This window comes from Epinephelus fuscoguttatus, linkage group LG15, assembly GCF_011397635.1.
Source record: "Epinephelus fuscoguttatus linkage group LG15, E.fuscoguttatus.final_Chr_v1".
Classification (NCBI taxonomy): domain Eukaryota; kingdom Metazoa; phylum Chordata; class Actinopteri; order Perciformes; family Serranidae; genus Epinephelus; species Epinephelus fuscoguttatus.
Window position 1 is genome coordinate 23,597,970 of NC_064766.1, and position 27,495 is coordinate 23,625,464.

A 27,495-nucleotide genomic window follows, 5' to 3' on the forward strand; every position below is an offset into this window, starting at 1 on the left:
GTCTTCTCTTCAATATAATAAAACTAGATGGCACTCACAAATTTAAAAAACTCAACATCAATGTCTCTTTCCAGAAATCATTACCCGGTTACTCAAGATAATCCACAGACCTTATTGTGAGCAGTTTCATGTAGGAACTATTTTCTTTCTACCAAATTACACCTGCCAACCGTATCACAGCGCAGAAGGAAAGGTGCATCTACTGCTAGCTCACATAACACCAATAAACTAGCTAACTTTACAGCTCAGCCAAGGAGGATGCCATCTGTGTGACATGGGGCATTGTCCTGTTGGTAGTTAATGTCGGGCAGGAAATCCAAAGTGTGGGATCATTTTGAGAAGGTGAAGGACGAACCCAAGGTGATATGTAAACTCATCTTCATTGGTCGACTACAGACATGACGAATCATCTGAAACATGTAACATGAAGTAGCTACATGCCCATTAGCCACTTAGCACAATCATTACTGCTTTGCTGACAGCGTCATTAACAGACGGCTCGCTCAGTGTGTGACGTGCACTTGTAGATAAAATATAGGCCTATATTAATGAAGGTTCATTAGTATGGTTTTGTATTTCTCTGTAATGTAGCACAGTGTTAACAATGTTACTGATACTATTCTTTCTCACACCTTCAACTCAAACCATTGTGTTGCCCTGCCCAAAATATATAATTTGATAATTAAATTAACATCGTAAACATATAGGTGACTAGTTGACTAATGGCCCTAAATGACGACTACTGGTCGACTAGGAAAATTCTTAGTCAGGGGCAGTCATTTTAGTTATTTTAAACCTAAATGACATGTTTAAAAGCAGCAGAAGCACCATTGCACAGGAGCAGCAGACACTTACCCTTATAAACAATCACACATCAACAACACTTAATCCTTTTACATTAACAGAGAAGACAAAGAGGCACAAAGGCAGCAGATGTCTGTCAGTGGGTGACTAACAGCTCAAAATACAAACCAATTATGTTAACAAGACCTGCCCAGGCCACCTAACTTCACTCAGCTCCCCCCGACTCCTCCTCTGTCTCACTGACGTCTCTTCTGTCTTTTACCACTGCAGCAGAAAAACTCCTAACCTCACCCTTCTCCTCCCTATGCTTCACTCCTTCATTAATCCCCTCTCTTTCACTCTGCTCCCCTCTCTCAGCCTCCCCTCCCTCCCTGGGGTCTGGCCAACCCGTTGCATTTTCTTCTTTATTTGGTGCTGCCTTTTATTTCCTGCCTCTAATCCTGCAAAAATGTTATCTCTCTCCCCCTCTGCTGCCTATAAACAAACCCTTACCAGCTGCTTTTCAGACCCTCAGTAGCAGAAAGCCCCCTCTCACTCTCTGTTTCTTGCCAGAGACTATTAAGCTTTTGCTTTTCTCATATCTCAGTTTTTTTGTTCGCTGCGCTCTTTGTTCTTTTCTAGTTAATCCACCTATTCAACATTTGACTTCTTGCTTTTGACTGTGGATATTTCTCTCTTTGTGTCCCCTTATTCACCACCACTCTCCTCTGCTTTTAATTAGGATGTTTTGTGTTTACTAGCGGAAGGAAAGGGAGGTGAGCCAATGGTGGAGTCACAGAGGGGAAGGAAAGAGAAAACAACAACAAAATAGGGATATTGTCATAAAAAGTCTGGCTTTAATTAAAGGCAGGACAGCAGACATATCTGAAGAGCATCTGGTGCTGTGCACTGGGATTTTGTTCATGAGTATGCTGGTGTGTTGGTTTGTGTCTATGTGTCTCCATTCACAACAGGGTGAAACATATTGTGTTCGTTATCTGATTTACTGTGAAGTGAGCTGATGCAGGAACTGTCATTCAGAAAAGAGCTCTGGTGTGCTGTAAGATTTTAGGTCAGTATTTCTCTGAATATCTTCAGGCTGGTGGTGGTGTAATGTTGTGGGGGATATTTTCTTGGCACACTTTGGGCCCCTTAGTACCAACTGAGCACGATTTAAACACTACACCACACCTACCTGAGTATTGTTGCTGACCACAGGGTACCCATCTTCTGATGGCTACTTCCAGCAGGATAACGCACCATGTCACAAAGCTCAAATCATCTCAAACTGGTTTCTTGAACATGACAATGAGTTCACTGTACTCCAATGGCCTCCACAGTCACCAGATCTCAGTCCAATAGAGCACCTTTGGGATGTGGTGGAACAGGAGATTCACATCATGGATGTGCAGCCGACAAATCTGCAGCAACTGTGTGATGCTATCATGTCGATATGGACCAAAATCTCTGAGGAATGTTTCCAGCACCTTGTTGAATCTATGACACCAAGAATTAGGGCAGTTCTGAATGCAAAAGGGGTCCAACCTGGTACTAGCAAGGTGTACCTAATAAATTTTGTCACTTGATATGCCTCAAGTGACAAAATATGTTATTACTGTACATGGGCTCAGTATCATCTATGTTTTCATTAAAGATGCACCTGAGTAACAGTCCAAATGTGAACAAGGAAACACAACATGTAACCAAATAATTCCCTGAGCATCAGATACACTAGATGAAATGGATTTGAGGGAGCCGCCATGGCACAAGACCTACATCAGTTTTATAGAACTGCATTAATAAAAAAGATCTGTGGTTTGAGGCTGAAGGAGTCTCTTTAGTCTGCCCCCCCTGCTCTTATAGATATAGAGAAGGTATGACCTGAACAGCGATCACTTTTAAAAGGTACAATGTGTAAGATACAGCCACAATTTTAGTTTAAAACAAGATGACAGGTCTGCACATTGTGGCTCCCTTTAGTGCAATTTATTAGCAATACACTGCACGTAACAGAGCGACAGTGTACTTGTGGATGTCCTAATAAATTGCACGTAGGGGAGCTACAGTGGGCTGACCTTTCTTCGTGTTTTGTTGCTATCTTTTTTTTTCTTTTTGGTCCAGCACCTGGCTTAAACCTTTTTCTTTTTTTCTTTTCTTTTTGACATGCACGACTACCCATTTAGCAAGCACTTCTTCGATTTAGTTTCAACCACAGGAGTTAGAGTGAGAAAGAAAAAATATAACGTTACATGTCATTTGTTAAGCTATAGGTAGTAAAATGAAAAGATTTCTTCCAGAAAGGTTGTTAATACCTGGTGCTCTAACTCTCCCTCACATACAGTACAGTATGTGTCAGTGCCGGTAAAACCTCCTGAAGGTCCACAGCCTCTGGAGTACCTTTTATTTTTCATGTGCTCTCACAAATGTTTTATGAGGAATAGCTGAGTGGGCTAGCTGGCTCCACTGTCCATTATTTTCAGAGTTTAGGTGTGGACTCCTTCAGCCATCAGTTGTCTCATTCACACAGTCACTCAGACGCAGGTGACGTCATGAATCTGGCTCTAAGTCAACAAGCACACAGGATGTGACAGGACAGGAGGAGGAAAAATAGCAAAGACCCTTCCCTGCCCTCGCTTCCCTTTTATAACCACACACACATGTCAACAGAGTCTGGAAACACAACTCCCTGAAGTGAATTATGCCATTAATGGCACACAAATTCCCTTAAGTCCACATGATCTCTGCTGACTGTTTTTAAATATAAGTTGGTGAATGTTCTTCATTCACAGTAAAGTCAACTTAATTACTGTGACAAGTAGGAAAATAATGTTTACCTGAGTATATAGGAACAGTTATATAAGTCTCATGACTGTGAAACAGACAATATAAAATTATTTCTCAGGTACACAGGAAGCTGGGCAAGGCAATGCATAAATCCAAATGAGGAAACATGATGTGGAGGAGGTGGAAGGTGCAGTCCTGAGCTGAATGTGAGACACTGCTGTGTTTACTGTACAGTGTAAGTAAAGCATCAGATGTCCACGTTACACTGATGTAAATCAATGGAAGGAATGTGTCACAGTGCCGTCAGCTGCCTCCTCACTAAGCAGATTAGACCAATACGATTAATGGCCAGTAAGTCCACCTGCAGCTCCACCATGACACCACTAGGTAGCACCAATCCTATGATGGAGGATTCAGTAGGGTGGTTGCTTTCGTCTTTGCATTAGGTCACTTAATGCTGACTGCTGCGTAGATTTCACTGTATTCATAGTAACACGAGGAGAGTCAGGATTAAACCAGTCAGCTTAACAATGTAACACAATTAAAACTATCAGCTTTGATTCATATTGATTCTAGTTATATTTCTAATATTGAATGAGTTATTAAAGAGGACTGCGAAGCACAAACTCTTTCAAAACATGTCTGGAATCTTAAAAGTCTGCTGTTAAACTCACTCAAGGCCCAGTCACAAAGGAGAAGCTTCTTCACATCCTCTTATACTGATTTCAATTAGCATTGGTCACAAGTTCCTCCTGACTGCCTTAGTTTCTGTCCTGCTAGTTCCCTGTGTCCCTATGATCATCACCTAGGCTCATCATGGGGAGCTCAACACATAAGTCAAAAGTTAAAGTGAGTTCAACAAGAATTATGTTGATAATACAGACTGGGGAACTATCTATAGATAATATTAATTACCGTAAAACAAGAAATGGTGATATATTATCAAATGATGATCAACAAGCTGAAATAAAGGGAGTCCACCTTCTGTAATACAGATCAGAAATTGTATTCTCGCTATTGTTCAAAGACCTAAAGACCAAACTGTGCCCAAACGTACGATGCCAGAAATGTTTTGGTCAATATCAATACCAGTGAAATTTCGTGGGCAAGAAAACATACTAATAAATAGGCTACAGTATATTAACATATCTCTCCTCCATTGTTGTTGTTGTTAAGTTCTTGTGCATATGAGATCTTACAGTTGGTCTTTGTGTTAGGCTATTTGTCCTGTCTCTCCTCCACTGTGAATGGACAGGTGGGTAAAAAGTGACAGTGACAATTGTAGCGTTAGGGTTGCAATGGTATGAGATTTTTCACGGTACGATAACCGTCTCAGAGAATATTTTTACATTACAGAAGTTATGTTGACCACATATTGTAATTGTACCACAATTACAGTACAGAAGTACTGTCACATTTTCAGAATTTTTGGCATGATTTAGGTACCAAAGTACCAGTTCTCATAAAATCCCTAGTGGCTGAGATGTTCAGGAGTCAAAACACACCTGCAGACAGACAACCAGACACCTGGATACTGTTGTGAATATGTCTATAAAGACATGAAAAAAACTGGCAGCTCATGCTCCATGTAAAAGCCATATCCCTAAGATGATCTGTTTATATGAAGCTAGAAATAGCTGCATTATTTTGCCCTGTGAGTTATTAAATATGCTCATAATCAACTAGTTTGTCTCTTATGGACACTGAAATGTAGGTAAATAAAACTTTCCAGTTGTGCCAGACTAGCTCGGTCCCTCACACTCACAAAGGAGCAGCTACTGTATGTCGCTCCAGCTGCTCCTATCTGGCCTCCATCTCCCTCCCTCTTTATTTCCATCTCTTTCTCCTGTGTACACACAAACACACACAGTAGTATGACTCAATGGCTGTCCAACTGGAATATGAAAGGATGCTAAGCCCAAGTTAAACGTCTGATCGTGTAGACTGTATTATCATGAACAGACATCAAATTAGTGGTTCACTGGCTAATGAGATTATGAAGAACAAAGCGCTGTGTGAGGTCTGCATTATGTCCGGGTACTGCGACACACACACACATTAAGCTTGATTCTGTAATATGATGCTCACTGTACACAGACACAGGCATGCAGAGGCATGCACTCCCATCGGCTGGATTCACACTGACGTACAGTGTTGGGAATTAAGATAGCTTAGTGGATACGGGTGGACACACTGCCAGCGCATTTCTAAAATAAGTCGCAACCTTTTGGTGGCAAAGCATCAATCTGCGGTTTGGTGGTGCGTGCCAAAAACCGGCAGAGCAGAGTGAAGGAGTAGTAGAACAAACATCATTAATCCCTTTTACAACTGTGCAAGAAAAATATCTCCACACACACACATACATACACGGTGCTTCTGACAGAGGCCTGCACGCACAGACACACGAAGATGCGTCATTCCTGATCTCACAGATTGTAACGCTCTGTCAGATTCTGGCTTTTTACGCTCTCCTTAAATCCCTTCACTGTCTGCAGCACCTTATCATTCACAGAGTCAGGAGAGGAGAGGCGTCATGTGGTGGTGGTGGGCGTCAACGTTGAGAAGAACAGACTGTGGGAATGAGGAAAGTTTGGGACACAAACAGACTGCTTCCAGACGAACACAGAACATATGTGTCCCCTTTTGGTAGCTTGGCCTAATATGCATAATGCCAGACTACCAAAACAACCCCCACTAATACTTCCTAACGTCGCCTCCACCCTGAAAATACACCCATCCTAAGCGATCTCTCCTTTGATCCCCTAAAGCTGGTTAAGAGGGGAAAGGAGGGTATTAGAGAAAAATGTCGGTCAGTGATGACTGACCTCCGACGGACAGTCAACAGCGTGTGAAACAAACATGTAGCACAGTATGTGCTATAATGAGATAAATGGAGAAGATTTATTATTCCAAATTACAAAAACACAGCAGATGCTCAACAATGTAGCGCTTCATGAAGCTCACTAATCCCCTCCTGCTCTAAAGCATAAAACTACATCTGTGTTAAGCATAAAAGGATTGCTGTGATAAACAATGTATATAAGGGAGTCGCTGGATTCTGACCTCTCTCAGTTCTCTTTCCTTGTGTTTGAACCGCTCTCCTCTCTCTTAGCGCCTTGTTTCATCTGTTTTGACGTATCTTTCTGATGGAGATGGCTGCATGCAGTGTGTTAAAACTAGAAAACCGCTGTATACTCAGCACAAAGCTGCAGCTGTAGAAAGAGAGAGATCTGATTCAGCCCACAGAAACCAGGACAGCTGCAGGGTCCACCGGCTTAACTGTGCTGAACTAGCACACAGACCCTAAACACCCGCACACAGTCGACATTCATGATATCTAAACTGTTGCACAGATCGACACATTCATTCACCCATCCATTTTTTAATACATGCTTATCCTGTGCAGGATTGTGGAGGGCTGGAGTCAATTCCAGTGCAGAATGGGTGTTGTTTGCAAAAACTTGTAAGATATAAAGAGGCAAAGTCACTCCAGTCTCCAGAAGAAAATATTTGCATTGTACATTTCTGCAAACCACAGATATGTCACATCTGTACATTTGATACGTATCTTATCAGCATTCTGTAATATATGAGTTGACTTTGTGATCTAGAGGTAGAGGGGGTGGTGAATGGCATGACACCAAGGTGAGATGGCTGCCAATCTGCAGACCACTGCTCAAGACCAACAGCCAACAAAACCGGTTGTTTTTTAGTGAGTCATTGTGGCTTTTCCAGATGAGATTGTGCCACCAAAACCGAGTATTTTAAGCCAAAACACAACCTCCTCCTCACCATAACCAAGTGGTTTTTGTGCTTTTACCTGACTATGTTAACCACAGTGTTGTTGAAACATAAATAAACATCAATACTCATCTGTGTGAAGAAGTGAACATCCAACGTCAGAGTTAATGAGAGGCCATTTACACGTACACGGTGATTTTGATAAACGGAGACAGCTTCCTTCGTTTGTGCCCTTCGTTTACACGCAAACGGAGATTTCTTCTCTGAAAACGAGTCTTTCTAAAAACTCCGGCCAGAGTGGAGATTTTGGAAAACTGCATGTAAACTGAGATAAACGGAGATAAACGGAGTTACAGGCAGCCGACGTCACAGTATGTGCCATAACTTGCGCCTATGTCAAAAGTGCGACCTATATTGCTATGGTGACAATGGATACATGGAAGGTTTGAGCTTCTCGTTACACTGCCACCTACAGGTTTGGCATGCTGTTGTGTATATATACACGGGTAAGTGTAAACGAAGATCTTTTTGAAAACGGAGACGGTGAAATGTCCGTTTATGAAAATAGCCGGCAACGTGTAAACGGCCTCTTACTAACGAGCAGAACCACACGGCCGGGCTCCACCGGCTGCAAACCTACGTCACGTCAGTGTAGCGTCGCGGCGTATTCATTTGGGCTCCACTGACTGCGTACGGAAGCGACACGTAGAGACGCTAGCGGGGTTGTTTACTGTTTGCCAAGCCGAGAGGCTGCATGTAGGCTGCATGAAATGTTAAAGCATTTTCCACCTAAGTTATTACATATATTTGAGTTACCTACAAGTTTACTGTACTGTTTGTCATCTACTCGCTTTCAAATGTCCACCACGGACATTTACACAATGTCACGGATAAACATGGGTAAATGCATGGAAAAAATCATCACATATCACCTCTGATAATGGTTTATTCATTTAAAAACACATTGTGCTCGTTTAGCACACTATTTCATGTAGTTTTTATCTGCTGGAGGGTCGCGTAGGGGAGCATAGCGCGACAAAAATAGAAGAGCCGCGTAAAATAGAGAGTTGTCGCGCGACAGACGGGGGTTGTCATGCCGCTCCCGTTGCCGGTGCAGCCACTGTAATTGATTAACGAGGGCGAGCTGCTACGGGACTCGCGCTGCAGTTAACACTACTAACAGCGTGAGTTAATGTCTCTGCACATGTTGAGCTTCCAGCTATGTTAATACAGACACAGGCTAATAAAACAGCTAATATAACATGATGACTTAGAGTTGTTCGGACCACTTTTGGACTTGTTTGCCCACATATTTGTACTGAGAGGTCTTTGGATCCGTTCTGCTACTAGGTCTGCTTCTGCTTCTTCTTCTTCTGGTGGACCAGGTGCGTTAAGTGCGTCTTTACGATGCATACCGCCACCTATTGCACCGGAATTGTAACGACAAGCTACATTCACAGACACTGAATCCCATTATAATGTGTTTATGAGCGAGGTCGAACACGTAGCGCCAAAAGCAGAAAAATCTATATGTGGCGGAGATAATTTATTCGTGGCGCACCGCCACAGATAAATGAATGTATGGGAAACACTGCTTGTCAGTTTAAAAGATAATTTTGCAAGTCAAGAAAGTTGTGGTTTGTCATAGAACGACAACACCCAAAAGTCACCTGAGTAACGTGAGAGCATTCACTCTCTCTCTGAAGCTGTGACGCCTTTATGTTTCCTCCCGATATGTACTCACATGAGCAACGGGTCTTACTCGTTCTTTTCTGGAACACGGCTAAGTTACCTAGCTAGCAAGCTAGCTGGTGTTGGTGACTGGGGGTGTAACGCACCACAAAAATCTCGGTTCGGTACGTACCTCGGTACACAAGTCACTTTTTGTTTTTTTTTTCGGTACGCTAATGAAAAATAGACAACTATTAAATATCTTTTACTTATTGGTAACCTTATTAAAACATACCACCACAGCAGTTAACTCTTTTTACACAATTTTTGAATGAAACAAATATATATAAAATCCTGCTTTTTCACATTATTTGGATGAAAATAGAAATATAAAAGTGAAAAATAAAATCCTGCTGTTTTTTTAACACATTTTTTGAATGAAAAACATAAATATAAATTTCTGCTTTAACAGTTTTACACAATTAAAATTAAAAGTATAGTGCAGCTGGTCAGCCTTAAAGCCTGCTCAGATTCAGTTTTACTAGGAACTTACTTAGCTTTCCCACTTTGTTAAAGTGCAGTAAACAAAACATGCTTATATCTAAAGTGCAGCTTAAACAATTTTACTCAACTCCAATGGTGTTGGTTATTTCTTTAGCGCGATGGTCAGGGAAACGCTCTTTCTTTTTTAACGACGACGATATCGTAGTGTGCACCAGACTGCTCTTTCTGGTCGTGCCGGTTAATGTTCAAACTCGGGTGGTGTCGCTTTAGATGCGTTAGCATGTTAGACGTGTTTCCAAGTACATACCCGACCGCTGTTCTGCAGTGTCGGCACACTGCTTTTGTCTTGTCCACTTGTTTATTTCCATCTTCGTATTTTACCCTGAAACCAAAGTGTTCCCAAACGGAGGACTTAAGGTTTGCGGGTGGGTCTTCAGGTTCGTCAGGCTCACTTGCCATGTTGTCAAAATGTGAGAATGCGCTGCACAAAGTGAAAGCGGAGATTTACGGGACTCGGTCCGTCACTCAATTATGTCCATCTAGATATTTTAAATGGTTCGGCTCGCAAAAACGGAATTAAAATAAAACAAAATAAAATAAAATAATATCCTGCGCCCAATAATTCGGTACAGGGTCATGCCAAACCGAAAGTCGCATACCGAACGGTTCGACACAAATACATGTACCGTTATGGCCCTATTGGTGACACATAGTGTGCGAGACGTGGCAGTGGTTTCACACAAAACTAAGGGTGCTTTCACACCTGCCGTGTTTGGTTCGGTTTAAGTGTGGTTAATTTGGGCAGATATAAACACAGCAATCACACTCAGGTGCGCATCAAAACAACCGCACCAAGACCTTCTTGAAGAGGTGGTCTTGGTGCAGTTACAAACAAACTCTGGTGCGGTTCATTTGTGGTGAGAACGTGTTCCAACCTTGATACTCCAAGCACCAAGCACCCTGAATGATACTATGGAAAACTGCGACCTTCTTCGCTTGAGAAATTCTTTTAATTTGAAAAACGTGTAATTCATGGCACAATTCAAACAGGATCCAAAAATGATTAGTGTCTCACTGTTAACTACCGTACATGTTTATTTTATGAAATAAGATCCCATGGGGGACGCTGGAAGGGGAGGGACTTTGCCTCTCTATACATCAGCAACAACTTAATATCGGTCTAGCAAATTCACTGCAGTGTTGAGTCCTTTTCAAATCCCACTAGGAACCTTTCTTCATGTCATCCCCCTCTCCATCTGCCTCCCAACAGTAAGCTACCAATACAAGATTTGAAAAAGGCAAGAACACTGACAGCACAGTGGCAATGGCACTGCTGGCCCCACTCGAGCCAAAAGAACAGCGAGGCCTGTCCGTACATCACAGGGTTTGCGAAAGGACGTGGGGGTTTGCGGAAGAGGTGGGAGGCTATAAAATGTCATAGTTTGCCTGTCACCGAGCTCATTCAGCAGCACCTCATCAATGACCTCATGGTTCTGCATTCAATAACTTGGCACACACACACGGGCTGGCCTTGTGTGTGGGCGAGAAGTGCTGCTGTGTGGTGAGCGTGAGTATGTGGCGGGTGAGGAGAGTGACAGTGACATATGAGGGTAAACGAGCTGTATGAGAAGTTATATAGATTTCAATGATACTGAATTGTATTTACACAGCAGGACTTTTATCACACCGCACATTTTTTTCTTGCTGTGGTAGAAAAATCACAGATGTTAGTAATAATGTTAACAATGGCTCTGTTCTATGTAAGTGTCTCAGTAGGTCAGGACAGTGTGACAGTGAGCCAACATGCACAAAACCAGGGCCATTAAACTGAAGCAGCTAAATAGAACACAGACAACATTTGTTCTATTATGCATTTTCCTACTATGACATGTCAAAAAGTGTCCTGTGAAAAAGACCTATCTTTCTGACACAATAAATTACTGAAAATAATACTGTATCTCCCTGACTGCCACTTAGTCAGGTACCATTTAGACTAGTATTAATCTGCAAACTGACGTTAAAGGACACCATTAAATGCCATGCCATTTGGTAATGACCCTAGACTGCCACAGTGACATCCTCAACTGGTTTGTGAACTACTGATACAAAGCCTCCAGTTTGACATTTTGGCCATTTGGATTTCTGTATGGCCACATTTGGACGAGAGAGTGGTGCTAACCCCAATGCTAGCTGCTAGCTTGGTCTGCACTGTGCATTTATAGCTATGGTTAACTGTTATAATATTAATACTAAAGCAATTTTTGACTGGTCAACAGGCTTAAAAGCATTGAAACAAAATGTACTTAACAGAAAAACAAAACACACTTTTAGAGGGTCTTTGAGTACAACCAAAGACTTGATCTGACAAGCGAGACCAAGACCTTTTTTGTACTAAGCTGTAAACATGTTTACTTCTGTAAAATTTGGCCTTTTTAAGATGAGGGTCTATGGGGAGTGGCCATTTAAGGAACTGCAGTTTTTGGCACTTAAGTGTTGGCTTCATTTTTCAGCTAGCAGAGTCGGACTCTGGGGCCAACTTCGCAAAACCGTGTAACCACAACTTCCAGGTCGGTCACATGATGCCATTGGGCCTAAAGAGACTTTTTCCCATAGACTTTCATAAAGAGAGAGACCAGTTTTTTGGGCGTCACAACTCAACAAAATGACTCCCTTCACTGTAGGATCTGATCCATTGTCCAGTAACACTTTGAAAGTCTAAGGGTGCTTTCAGACCTAGAGTTGTCTTGCTTTGGTCTGAATCAGGGATTAATTTTGTTGCAAAGTTGTACAATTGCCTAGAGTTGGTTCATGTTCTCATGGCAGCATTTACAAGGGGACCAGATAAAATGCCTTGTGTGAGAAAGCTGCTCTTGATTGGTCAGAATTTCCATGTGGGAAAATCCAGGAAGTAAAGCAAACGTTGGAGAAGAGTACACTTGCAAGATAAATGTGACACTTTCTAATGTCACAATGGAGGGACAACTACGCAGGTTGATTTTAGCGCTGCTCATCGTGGACTATATTGCTGTCATTTTTCATTTTAGTCAAACCATACAGTTTGAAAACGAGGCGCGGCTCCAACTAGGAAACAATGTTTTGATGCATTGGATGTGCTGAATGTGCATATTAAGGCAGTACAGGAGGAGGTGCACATTAATAATCCTCCAGGACTGTAACATGCTCATGTTTAACCCAAACAATGTGTCATGTGACTGCAGTTGGTTCAGATCCAGGTCGGAACACGTTCTCACCACAAACTGCACCAGAGTCCAGAGGTCTCGGTCTGGTTGTTTTGGTGCACACCTGAGTGCGACTGTTGTGTTCACACCTGCCCAAATGAACTGCACTTAGGGGGCAAATGTACTTGAGTTTGGTTGAACTGAACCAAACAGGGCAGGTGTGAAAGCACCTTAAAAGAGCTGCACGATGAAATTATTTTATCCCCATTCAAGTTAAAAGATGGCTTAACCAGAAGTTTAGTGAAAGTTAGCTGCTCGATAGACAATTTCTCTGGTGTGCTTGCTCTATGGGCACAATGATGCAGATCAAGGTAATTTTGCTCCCACAAAATCAAGATTTTTTGGCTTCTACTGAGCACCTTTCATAGCAATGAACGAGACCATCGCTGTATCCAGTCCTCATATGTTCCTACTTGTTAGTGATGATACACACACAAATGTTGCCCATCCAAATTCACATCTGCACGCACGATTTAGTTGCAATGCTATTGCGTCAGTTGCTGCCACAAAAACACAGAGAACCATAATTTACTGATAATCTGATTGCTTTTGTTGCAATCCAAAATTAATTTTCCTTTGAGAGAGAAATACGCCTCCCTCAGAAAACACGACAACAAAGCCTTCCATCATCTCACACCCTTTAATTTTCCTTTGACAGTACCTGCTGAATTTGCTCATTGTTTACCCGTCATCCATGTTTGCCTAAAATCAGTGGCAGGATCACTACCATATTCAAGAAAACTGTAGAGGTCTACCTCTTCATCGTCGCTGGGCAGGCGTTGGTAGTCAGACTCTGACGTCTCCTGCAGCCTCTGGTATTCTGCCGTCTCCCCCATGATGGGGCTCCAACACCCGGCCGTTACCTGCCCGGGGCTACGTGTCCTCAAAGTCCTCAATTAGCCACTGCTCCAGTCAGTGAGCAACCCACGCGCTTAGTCAGTCACTCGGTCAGTCAGCTCGCTTCGAGGTCTGTGCTGTCATTAGGAAGACAAGTACAGTATTCTGCATGTCATTCACAGTACGGCACTGCATTATATTCCACTAACTATACTACCACTGTATACCTCCAGTACTCCCACCTTCATTGTCTTCCTCAGTTAGGTTGAGTCAGCTTTCCTTGAAAATGGCCGGACAATGAGTTCGTCATGTTCACACAGTGATGGCCGGTCTGTGTGCACTGACTGAGCAGTCTGTAAAAACACAGGTGCTTATCTTTATGGAAACAGCTTTTAGTAACGCATTCCTCTGGCACGCTGCGGACAGTAATTCTTGATGCAGAATGAACATAATCCCTATTTTTGCATTGTTGTGGGCGGGCTTCCTCTCCTGAAGAAAAACAGAAGACAGCCTTCTTTAAAAGACAGTACAGTTTGTCCTCTTCGCAGGCCAGTGGCGTGAATGTTCAGAGGTGTCAAACTGATCGTTCCAAATGAATCTACTAGTTGTAATTGTCCTCCCAAACAAGGAAATCCCACGTGTAGAAGCTGCTGCAGCCGGGATGGAGCACTGGGGATGATGCAGCCAAGGTGTGGCACTGGAGGTGACAAATCCAGCAGGGTCTATTTCCGTCGTCCCTTCTCACGCCATGATAATAACCTCTACCCTCAATCTGTCTGTCGCTCTACCTCGCTCATCTCTGCTGTCTCTCTGGGTCACCCTGCCTTAGTGCTGACGCATGCTCTTCATATCCAGCAGTGTCCCTGCTCCCTCTCTGTGTTTCTATTCCTGTGCCCCAGGCATCACAGCGGCCAGCTCACCTCCTCTCACTCACCGACAGCAGTGAAATATCACGGCAGCGAAGGGCAGAGATCGTGCAGGAGCTGTTTTTCATTTTTCACCTGTCTTATTTATATCATCCCTCCTTTGTGTGCTTCTATTTTTTTCCTCCCCACAGATCTCCTGCAGCTGTCCAATCGGACTGGCAGCTCAGCTCTGATGATCACGGCTAAAGTCTGGGAGGATTTTTAACGCTGCTTTGTCCTAAATGGACTTCCTGATTGCTCGGCCGATGCCTAATCCCTCGCTGTTGTTGTTATTGTTTTTCCCCCCACCTCTCCTCCCCTCACCCTCTAACACCCCTCCACTTGATTTTTTTTTTTTTTTTTTTTTTTCCATTTCAGCCCCGGCTCAATGATTTGGTGAGTGGTCGCCTCCTCTATTACCGTGGCAACATCAACCCATCCCACCTCCTCCCTGCTCTCCTGTGTCCTGTAGTCACAGCGATCCAGTCAGCGGTGGTCCTGATAGAAGCAGCCAATGACGGCGAGGCAGGCCGACAGGGGAGGGAGGGGGAGGAGAGATGATGGCGAGAGGCGGGGGAGCCCTAATGAGGAGAGTTAATCCTCCCTCTGAGAGGGAGAAAAACACAGCCATGCTGCTTTGTGTGTGTGTGTGTGTGTGTGTGTGTGTACGTCAAAAAGCACCTCTCCACTATAGAGAGGGTAACCAGGCCATCTGGATCCTTGCTGAGTGGACATCTGGATGGAGGGGAAAATAGAATAAAAGAACAGTGAGTGTGTGTGTATGTGTGTGTGTGTGTGTGTGACTACCTCCTGGTCTTTCCCAAGTTTCAGTGCGACAACACTGCAGTCCGAGCACTGATGTCAAATCTTTAACACATCTTAACGACAGCAATACACACAGAGCTCGTTGACTCATACGTCTTCCTCCCCACGCCTCAGTCCATGTCACTCTTAATTCTTCCCTCTTTCCATCCTAAACACTTGCTGTCTTTCCTTTTTCCCTCCTTTTATCTCGTTTGTGCCTCTCCTCTCGTCCCCCATCACCCCTTCCCTGCCTCCCTCTGTCCCTCTCTGACTCCATTCCAGCCCTGTTGATGTCCTCAGGCCGGTTATTCGCAGCCCGCTGAGCAACACTCGCCTTTTGCTCTCATTCCTCTGCCTCTCCTCTGCTCTGTTGTTGAATCGGCTCCACTGGAGGCTGGCTGTCACACATTTGAGCGGCACGCAATATTGCACAATAAATACACAAACATGCACGCACCTCTACAGAAAGGCACACACATCAGCGAACAAGTATTTCTACAAAATGGAAACAAAGAAACGCCGCAGGCATAAAGACACAATGCACAGTGACACAGAGGCCTGTACGTCTGTATTTACCACAGGACATAATACTGATTATATCTTTTTATAGACACTGAGCAGTGTCAGAGGGTGCCTATGGCTTTCATGTTTATTGCCAGTGACTTATTTACTATAATTATTGTGCACATGATAAGAATAAAGAACTTGATCTATACATTTTGAGGGCATTGCCAGCAATCACAATCAACTTCCCTCTGCCATATATCAAACAGATGACCCCTCCTTCTCTCACCCATTATAATAATATGGCTTTGTTTTCGCATCTCTGGGGAGAGCTGTCTTGCAATGGTTATCCATTGGGAATATTTTTGACTAAATCTACTGTCAGTCTATAGCTTAATTTTGCCACTCTTCAGTATAGTAGTAGCAGCACTGTGTACCACATTAAGAACAGGGCGAATAAGGCGTTCATGCTACCCTGGTTAAATAGCCTTGACCGCTCTGCACTGAGTTGGGTAGGAGCTAGCTAGTGGCACCACTGGTAACAGCATTCTGACCCATGGTGGCGGAACAGCATCACTGCAGAAACATTTTGCCCACCCTCCGGTCTCCTCCAGGTCACCCCGTTGAGTAAGCAGCTTAATTTTGAGCAGCACAACCCCTTTTGCACTTGGTCGGAAATACAACAGAGTGCTGGAGCGCACTATAGCACAAACCGGACCGTTCGTAAATTCAGAGCACTGTAGGAATGTTCCATTCAGTTAACCAAAGCGCCACACTCTTGGCATAGCAGACTGTACTCTGGCCACTCTGACTGGGGAGCAGCAGAGCGCCAGGCGTTTGTTAATTCATGTAGAAACAGAACAATCTATTTCTTTGAACAACAGAAGTCTCATATTAGTGTAGAGCCTCCAATCGAATTTACGAACGCACCCTTCATTATCACTGTTAGCGTGGTTGGCACCGTGAGCTGTGTCCACGCGGCTAGTGGTGCTTACATGGTTCCACAGCTCAAAATGAAGCCTAACCTGAACAATCTGGGGGGAAACCTGAGGATGGCCACCATGTTTCTGCAACAAACTTTGGGATGGCATTCCCAACAATAATTGTTGAATAAGTGGCACTGGCCATCAAGTGCGCTGTGCAGAGTGGTAGAGTGGAGACCAAAGGGTCGGCAGTGGGCGGCAAGTATTGGCACGTCAATGCAGCTAGCCGCCTATCTGTCAGCAATGCCAACAGAAATTAAAAGGCAAAACACTATAATTTCAACACCTCTAAATGGATAGCTCTTCGAAATGTGATGCTAAACTCACTGAATCAATAGAGCACAAGACTAAAATGAAAGCTTTCACACAATTGTTTCTTATAAATTAACCAGTCAGTTACCACTTAATAGGTGTCAGGCTATCGAAAGCAAAATTAGCTGAAACTGACATCCCTAAAATGCACCCTTAATCAATGATTCTTATTGGTCAGGCCTGTCTATCAGAGGGAGCAGCTTTTCAGATCTCTGAGTGCAAAACTCAAAGATTTACAGCCTCACTGTGCCAGCTTCACCTACACCTCCTACAACATACAACACCAACCTCTCTGACACTCCCCTTCCCTGCTCGAGACCAACAAACAACAAAAGCGTGCATTTTTTAGAGAGACATTGGTGGCATCTCTAGCCGTGAGTGTGCCAACAACATCAGCTGTTTTCAGCCATGACATGATCTTTTCCTAACCATAACCAAGTGGCTTTTGTGCCAAAACATAACCACACATTAACCACAACAACGTAAAGAAACGTAAAGTTTCAACATATCCACTATGTCATAAAATCCTCAAAGTCCATGGTTTCCATAAATGTACAAAGCCAACATTCATTCTGGCTAAAGCGTTGATAGTAAAGAAGAGGAGCAGTAGGAGAGAGACAGGAAGACAGAGAAGGGACCTCCCTGCCAATTGAGGCCATGATAAATGGAGCAGGGCTGAGCTGTGGTGTCATGTGGGGTTACTGCTACCCACCGCCTCCCCCTGATGAACTTAACACGCTCCATTAGGCAGTTTGGTAAAACTAGAGGGCAACGCTGAATACTGTAAGTCATTATCATGTGATCACACAATTGTCTTCCAATGCAATGTCATTTTTAAACAGTAACAAAAAGTAAAACAGGTAAATAGACTATACGATGCTTGTTAAGGTTGTTTAACAACCTCAGACACAACCTGCCGCCATGCTCTTAAAAGCTGACACAAAAAAGAATAGTGCCCGCCAACTGACCTCGTGTTTTCCAGGCGGTTAAAGATGCAGCATGTGTGCGGCCCCTAATTTCCAGGGCTGGTACCTGCGGTTATTCCACAGGCTAGTTAATAACATGTCGGGCAGGAAATCCAAAGTGTGGGATCATTTTGAGAAGGTGAAGGATGAACCCAAGGTGATATGTAAACTCATCTTCATTGGTCGACTACAAACACGACGTATCATCTGAAACATGGAAGTAGCTACATGCCCATTAGCCACTTAGCACAATCATTACTGCTTTGCCGACAGCGTCATTAACAGGCAGCTCGCTCAGTGTGTGACGTGCACTTGTAGATAAAATATAGGCCTATATTAATGAAGGTTCATTAGGACGGTTTTGTATTTTTTTGCAGCCCTAATTATATTATGCGTGTATACTCTTATCGTGATGGCCCACCAGCAGATGGAAACATGACATACAACTCTTTTCGATGTATGTAATATTCATTTATTGTTTATAGTATGAAAAAAGCATGTTAGCTGATTCTGATAGTTCATTTTAAAGCCCATATTGGCCGATACTGATGATGTACCGATATTATCTGCATGTTGGCTGATTGCGATAGTTCATTTTAAGGTTAATATCAGCCAATATCTATGATGTGCCGATATTCACGTGCATCCCTAGTTTTTACCAGGAGCTGAATTATCTGCAGAGGTCTCTTCCTCTCCAAAACAAACAGACTCAGTGATATAAATTGGTAAAAACACTGGATAAAGCAGTTTCACATTAAAAAAAATCAGTAGTTCTTTGGGAAGCCCATGTCATGGACAGGCTGCTAACCACGACGGCTGACAAGAAAACATGTCTCAACACAGTTTTTTTCTGTTTATTTAGCCTAGATGCTGTGAAAACACACACGCGCTGCACCCAAATCTCATCATGGTGGGGAAAACCCTGCGACTTATTTGGGCATCATGTTGGTGACATTCTTAAACAAACACACGTAAGCACAACGGGCAATGTCATTCGATATACGGACGTGACCTAGATCATTTTTGCTGACCTTAATAAGACGATAACGTGATTACCGTGACAGGCTGTGATATAGTATTGTTAAAGATGTTCCAAAAAATGCTCTGCTTTCTTTGGAGGCATGACAATCACGTGTGCGAACACACACACACACACACACACACACACACACACACACACAGCTGCTGTACTGTCCAGTTCCTCCCCTGATTATATTTCCACCCTGCCCGCCCCACATCAGCAGCAGACATCAGGGGTTTCATCCAGCTCCTGTTCAAGAGCTTACTGCTGCCCCCAGAGCCTGCAGTCTGCCCACCAACAGTCGTAAAGAGACAGGAGGGACCCACGAGTCACAGTCCTTTAAGTCTTTAAAGACTCTAATCAGTCTCCTAAAGGGAGGGTTTAAACGGCCTGCGATGTTTCGTGCTGGGAATACTGAACCGTTACACCCACAACATGTCTGCTCTGCTTCTCCTCGCCCTCCATCACGGGGACAGAGAAGGCGTTCACATGTTTTAACAGACTCTGCTCTACCTTCCCCTGACAAAAGATGACTGACAAATGAAGCTTCTGGGGTCAAAGGTTGACGCCACAGTGTTTGGTCTTTAAAGGTTTCCCAGGTCGCTTCAGAGAGTTTGAGAATTGTGGCGGATAGTGGAGGCAGAGAGGTCAGAGGTGTAGCATGGTGCTTTTTTAGTAAGTGATATCACTGGGAAAATTTGATGCCATGTTTTAAGGCATATCCAAGGTTCCCACGGTCATGGAAAACCTTGAAAGTCATGGAATTTCACAGTCGCATTTTCCAGTAAAAATCATGGAAGGATTTTGAAAAATCACAGAATTTTGTTGTGTGTAGAGACGTAGTTACAATAATCTTTTGTGGATAACCTTCCATGAACGATTTTGAAATTTTTGTCTTTTAAAATGTGGGGGAACCCTGTATGACAAAATAACAAAAAAAAAAACATACACAAATATGAAGTAGGAAAAAATGGGCTTACATTTTTAAAATGAGGTCCGTAAAGAATATATAAAATTAGCATTAAGTTATCAAAGAAAATGGATGGGCACACATTAGCAGGTGCTAGGCTGGCGGCCAAACATGACATGAAACTGCTTTCTTCAGTATTTTTTTCTGTTCAGATCAGCTGTTTGTAATCTGCAATTCTCACCACTAGATGCCACTAAATCTCTCTAAATCTTACAAACTGTTCCTTTAAATTCTGAAGCTGATTCACAACACATAAAATTTAAGCTCTAAAAAGGAAAAACAAGACTCCAGTCATATCACCTTAATCCACGTTTTAAAGATACCCTTCATGTCAACTGTGTACACAATCCTGTAATTCTGCCTAATAATGTTTCTAGTGGTGACGGAAAACTAACTATTCTGATAATAAAACCATCACCTACAGCAGTCTGACGTTTACACATCCAAAGTCTGTCTCTTGAGCTATAGCTAAACTTAAAATGGTTAACAGACCTGTTTCTGGTCAGGCTCCAATTGAATCCTTTTGACAACTAATTTTGGTCCCCGACACTTAAAAGCACCCATGTGCATGAAATATTTCTCCTTATAGGCCATGGTAGCAACGCCCACCCACAACTTCTGGTCAGAGATCAGATCTTGTTGACTTAGGCGATGACTTCACCTCACTCAGGGTGAAAGACGCCACACATGCCGCCAGATGATTCACTACTCTAAGATATGAAAAGAGACGTTAAGATTGACCAATGACTTGAGCTACTGTGCTGAGGTCAGGTCTCCTGGGAACATGTTTACACAGTAAAAACGTCACTCCCACTGTGAGCAAGCTGATGGAACTGTGGTCAGGGTGGGGACTGTGGAGGAAAGATAGAGTAGGTCTTTCCGTCTTTCTGTTCTGCTCACATTCTCACCTTTATCTTCGACACCGGTGGGGTAAAACCTGACTGTTGATCCACGTGCTGTCGGCCAAAACTAAACCTCTTTTCTCTCCCTAAATCCTCACTGTATGCTGAAAAACCTTAATAAGATTTCAAAGGACAAATGTGATGTTGCTGAAAATACTGTTTAATCAGAAAATCTTCATTGTCTTAGCGGAAAAAGAGGAGACAGGTATCTCAATCCATGGCCAAGATTATCTTGGACAATATGGACACAATGTGCTTCACCTTTTTAATTTGGACTTCAAAAGTGTTCATGTCATTGCAAATGTGATTAATCACGATTAACTACTGAAATTCAGCAATTAATCGTGATTAAAAAATAATCATTTGACATCACATTGTAGAGCTGTGTGCAGTGCATTGATTTGCTCAGGCCCTCATCCTGCTCTCACTACTCTCTGTATATCAGATCACAAATGAGACAAGAATTAGCTAGCTAGTGCACGCCATGGTCCCTCTGCCTCACTCCTCACTGCTAGGACACTATTTGCAAGAAGGAGAGCGGGTGGAAGCTCCAGAGATGGTCCTTCAGCAGTTGTAGCAACCTGAATTCAGCTGGTGCAAACCCCAGCACCGGGATTCAGAGCAGGCTGGGTCTAATGTATGTAACAGCAGCAACAGAGAATAAAAATGACCATGTACAGGTTTGAGGCAGCAACTTCAAAACAGTAAATGAAAAGGACAACCCAGTCGCCAGAGAATAATGCTGGCATGTCTGACCTTTCTGCAAATGACCAATATGTTACATTTGCACATTTCACAGGTATCATATCAACATTTCAAAGATGACATAGAATGTGAGCTGACTTTGTCACCTTGGCGAGACAGCTGTTCAAGACCAAAAGACGACAAAACTGGTTGTGATTTAGCGAGTCATTGCTGTGTTTCCAGCGAATTTTTAGGCACCAAAAGTGGGTGTTTTGTTGCGAACTGCCACTGTTTCCCCAGATAGTGGCACGAAAAGCAGTTGTTTTATACACTTGTTTTAGACATTGCTGCATTTCTAGTTGGGATAGCATCACCAAAACCAGATATTTAAAGCAAAATCATGACATTTTTCTAACCATAACCAAGTGGTTTTTGTGCCTAAACCTAACCACATGTTGGCCACTACATAATAATGTGCAAATGTAATGTATCCGTGGTACAAAGCCAACATTTTTTCTGAAAGGTAGCTCGTCCTCCAGCAGGCTCAGTTGGGATCATTCATGGTTGGGCACAATAGAGTCAAACACCCTAATGACTTCCATTAAATTTGGACAGCACAATATTTCATACCGAGTTGTCAGGAGAAACATTATCCTAAACAAATCCTCTCTCATCACCCCTTTCCCAGAAAGATTTCCACTTCGCCTGAATCGGAGGCAGACAGGCACGCTGAGCAAATCCACTGTGGACAGAGGTGTGTGTGAGAGGGATGAAAAAGAGAATACGTGTGTGTTTGTGTGAATGTGACAGCGAGTGAGAGACTTATAGACCCCCATGCCACATAATCCCCAGCTCTCATGCTGTCTTTCTAGGAAGTGTCCAAGGGGCACGTGAGTGTGTGTGGTGTTGGCTTTCCCCTGTCCCTGCAGGCTAAACAGGTGGGATTTAAGAGGGTGATCTAAAACCTGCGGGGCAACACCGGGCCATGCAGGCGAGCGGAGCACAGGATTAGGGGGGATGGGAGGCTGGGACGAGGGTCCCGCTGTCTCACATAATCTGTGTGTGCGTTCGTTGGTGCCAAGGTCACAGGTGATGAGGTATGCAAATCATCAGGAGCTAAAGCTCTCTGTGTTTTACTGCCATCTGGGTGCCTGGTCATGCATCATGCCAGGGGCTTTGGGTGTGTGTGTGTGTGTGGTGACATTGAAGTGACATCGAACATACTGACTCATTCACACCCTCAGCTCACATGCCAACCCTGCTGTCCTAGAATCAAGGCACATCACACATCCTTCACTTTAAACACTATGCAGGGCTGCTATCTGCTAAAACAATAATTTTTTTGTCAATTAATCTGCAGATTATTTTCTCCATTAACTGATCAGTTGTTTGGTCTATAAAAAGTCAGAAAATGGTGAAAAATGTCGATCAGTGTCTGCCAAAGCCCAAGAAGACCTAAAATGTCTTGTTTTGTCCAAAACTTGAATACATTTAGTTCACTGTCACAGAGGAGCAAAGAAACATATATAACAAGCTGGAATCAGAGGATTTGAACTTTCTTTCCTTAACAGATTAGTTAAACTGCTTAATTATCAGTTTAGTTGGCAATTAATTAAATAGTTGACAATAATGGATCAATCATTGCGGCTCTAGATCTACTCAACTCAAATTTATTTGTAAAGCACATTAAAAAACAACTACGACTGATCAAAGTGCTACACAAAAGGAATAAGTTGCACAGCAACAGTCAGAGACACAACACACACAGACAAACGTCAGAGGAAGACCTAGTTCAAGGCAACAGTATCAACTATCAGCTTTCAATGGGACTATTCCGGGTTAAGCAGAGGTTAATAAAAAAGTATACAGTCCAAAATGAACACCCAAGCTAAGATGAGGGTAGGTTTAGCCAACCTTTCTGAGCTGCAGACTGTAGAGATTATCTATGATACATAAGGGTAATGTTACATAGCTTGCACTGCACATTCACCATGTTCATTTTGTCGAAATACTTTCGAATCACTCTCTTGCCTGGTCCCCACTCTGCCTGCAAGGTTAGATGGAGTGATGTCTGACTGAAAATGGTGAACGATATGGGAGGCTGCCCAGATCATTTTTGCAATATGGAACGATGTAGATAGACACAGATTCATCACTGAACCTGTCCAAAAAATAATAACTTTAATACAGAGTAAGTTCAATTAAGGTTAATATATATTATAAAATATTTATTACAAAGCCAAAAAGAAACGTGATTGTTCCATTTACAATACAATGTATACAATGAACAAACTTTGACGTCCAAATCGAGTACTTGAGGACTCGTGCCCATTCCTAATATCAATGTGAAAAAATTCTTTTACTGCTTAAAATACTTTAATAACATGATATTGATTTCACCCTTGTTGTCCAGCTCTACAAACATCTGATTCACCATCTCTGACTTCAAACTGCATTAAAAGTGAGCAAACTATGAAGAAGTAGTGCTGTCCTGATAAGCATATTGCAAACTCTGTTCTCTCTTTTCTAGTCCACACCTGCAACACACAGAGTAGGAGAAAAAAATCCTCCATCTGGCTAATTGAGGGAAGTTCAGAGCCACAGTTCACAACTGAAATTGTACTCTGAGAATAATACTTTGTTTTAGTTGTATGTGAAACTATCTGCTGTTGTCATGTCTCCCTCTGGCCACATGGGGGCAGCCTGAGGCAGTGAGAAGACGAAGTCTGAGAGCAGCTCTCATTCATGTTTATTCACGAGGCAGGTGCAAGTAGTGAAGCCCAAATCACATTTTCTCCTTCATATGTAACTCAGATTTGTTTCTTTAAAGACACTGTGAGCATAATATTTAACATATTTTTAACTTTGACTTCACCTGATTTCACAGTATCTGGTCCTAAATGTGTGTGAGGAGTCAGACAGCTAGAAGTCACATTAAATACAGCAAAGTCTAAAGCAAGAGTTGCCATTAATCCACAGTGATACTTGAGGAAAGGTGGAGGACAGCTGTAATGGAGATGGTCGGTGGAGACATTTTAAACCACACTATTATTTGCTTCAATGAAATCAGAACTCACTGACATAACCAGTGTTTGAAATCACATGAAAACCAGGGACGTGGGCAATTACTCGACCTGTCTAGTGTATCGATACACGTGCACAGTCATGCATGAGAGAGTTACCGCATGACTCTGTGTGTGTTTTTGAATGGACATGAGTCAGTGCATTAAATCCACTGTAAGAGGATGTTCTTTGTTGACTTTTATTTAACGAGTTGTCATGTTTTGCAGTATTCACAACACATCTCAGCTCTTTTAATCTACACAATATTGTTTCAGATTATGTTTAACCTTATAGATAAAATTGTGCTTAATCATGACTGTTTCCTGTGAGTTTTCATACTTCAAGACAAGTCAACTAAATTTAAACCTCCCTGTAAATGTCAGGGAAATGACCCGTTAGGAACAGTTGAGAAAAGGCTGCAGACGGCTGCTCACACTGATGCCAGGTTAGATGTTAATAATTCTCTGTAACGTCTGTCTGCAGCTTCGACGGACGTAATCTCTTCTATTTTTGGAAAAAGCAGACATCCCTCCCTGGGACTGATATGAGCATGCAGAAGTGCTCTGTTTATGCTTCAGCTGGACAAAGTGAAAAAGTGAAATGCCACCTTAATGATTTCCTCCCACACATTCAGCATGGCCTCCAGAAATCACGACAGACGACATTTTAGGAAGGACATAGTTAATGACATATACATGGCCACTGTGTCGCAGGTACAACAAAAATCCTCAGAAATTTATCACATCAACAACTGCGTTAAGTTCCAAAACTTGTCCCATCATAACATTCCCATACACACATCAAACTGAAGCATTAGTAGAAAACAAATTTTTATTGCACATGCCTCGAACTTTTTAAAAAAAGCTGACTGTTTTTTTGTGTGTAAAGCAGAGTGACAGTAAGTGTGGGTGTGTGCAAATACGTGTGTGTGTGTGTGTGTGTGTGTGTGTGTGTGTGTGTGTGGGCGTGTGGGCGGTGATGTGAGCTCTGTCACAGACCTGCAAGAAAGACTGCAAAATTGCATCATCGCTGTCTACAGTGGTGTACAGGTATGTGTATATGTGTGTATGTGTGTGTGTGTGTGTGTGTGTGTGTCTGGTCAATGTGTAAGCTGCTCTTCCGGTCCCATCGACCCAGAGGGAGTGAGTGACTGAGCAGAGTAACAACGGATAAGAGTGACAACAATACACACTTTACCCTGTGGCCATGAGTGAATGTAAGTGTGTGTGAAACACAGAGACTAAAAAGATAAGGAGTGAAAATACGCCTTGTCAACAAACTGAAGTGAACTTTTACTACAGAAAAACACACATTGAAAATAAGATTATCATGGTGGAAAACAACTGCACTGAATTCAATCTTGCCCCTCAGACAACCTTGATAAACAGGAGCTATCAGTGAGACCGATCTGTCTCCATCCCAGCGAGCGCTTCTCAACATTATCAAGCAAACTCAGCCTGTAACCCAGAAATGTGACTGTGCTGCGCTGTCGTAAACTGTGTGTGAACCCTGAACTTGTGGGCCACTCATCATTCATGATGGTATGTTATGTTATGATCAGTCATTTTTATTCTTTTGAAGAGAAACAACATTAGGCTACCTACATCATACGGCTATATAAAAACTGAAAAATAGGCTACAAGGGCTGATGAGGTTACACAGTTGTATGGTTAGACAGAAGACAATGCTGAGACAAGCTGATCACAAGAAAATTAACAATACTAAATCAAGTAAATAATCATTAGCAGGCGTGTAAATAACTGACTGTCACATGACACAATTTTTAAGGGTTCAAGACAGTGTGTTCTGTGGTTTAGAAGGTAGAGCGGATCGTCTACTAATCGGGAAATCAGCGGTTCGATCCCTGGCTCCTCTAGTCTGCATTTGGAAGTATCCTCGGGCAAGATACTGAACCCCAAATTGCTCCGGATGGCTGCTCCATCAGTGTATGAGTGAGTTAATAACTGAGAAACAAGTGCCAACTTGTACAGAAGCCTCGGCCACCTGTATGTGAGTGGGTGTGAGTGAGTTGTAGGGTAAAATAAAGCACTTTGAGTGGTTGGAAGACTAGACAGGCGCTATACAAGAGAGAGAGATGCCAATACGTAACAACTCATTTGACCGACAACCAATACTGGTATCAATATATTCACTTTTTTCCCCTCCTACTTTTAGTAATCATCAAGTGTCTTCTGAAGTGAAATTAACATAATATTATGCATGCATACTCTTGGAGACATGAAATACAATACTTTAAAATGCATGTAATATTCATTCATTGTGCAAAATAGGAAAAGGCATGTTGGCCGATTCTGATAGCTCATTTTAAAGCCGATATCGATGATATGTCGATATTATCGTACATCCCTAGTGTTAGGCTTTCTAAACAAGTGTAAAGATGTTGGTAATACACAGTCTCTGCCAGATTGTGCCTACAAGACTACTGTACATAAAGAATGGTCAGTAATCTGAGGTTTATGTGTCAGATGTAAAAGCAGGGCTAGAATTTAAAACTTTGTGAAGCACTAGTCCTCTAGCCTCTGGCTGTAAGTTGCCAGTGTCACAAGGTGATCTATTACAGGGTCACTTAATCAGGAAATCTGATGCGTTGACAACAAGGCTAACATACAATACACCAGGAAGCGACAGACAGCACGCCAGTCCTCAGGGGGGCTGGTAATGTAAAACCTGTGAGTCTGTATGGAGGGATTGAAAAAAAAGAGAAAGGATAACAGAGCACAGGTGAAAAGAGAGGGAAGCTAGAGAAGGAGTGAGATCGACAGTGAGGCATGTGACAACTGGTCGCCAGGTAGATTGATTGAG

The 27,495-nt window shown here is 42.7% G+C and overlaps 1 protein-coding gene across 4 annotated transcripts in view; it reads right to left on the bottom strand.

Moving 5' to 3' along the window:
• Positions 1 to 27,495, bottom strand: part of tnk2b (tyrosine kinase, non-receptor, 2b) — a 101,596-nt gene that overhangs the window by 46,915 nt on the left and 27,186 nt on the right. For 2 of the 4 annotated variants that reach the window (XM_049597257.1, XM_049597256.1), the window contains exon 1: positions 13,478 to 14,767. The exons of 1 other annotated variant lie outside the window; for it this stretch is intronic. In XM_049597257.1, the coding sequence (XP_049453214.1) occupies positions 13,478 to 13,558 (81 nt within the window). In that variant the 5' untranslated portion in view covers positions 13,559 to 14,767. Of the gene's footprint in view, positions 1 to 13,477; positions 14,768 to 27,495 lie in introns of those variants that run through there. One more of the 4 variants, XM_049597252.1, reaches the window with a different exon arrangement.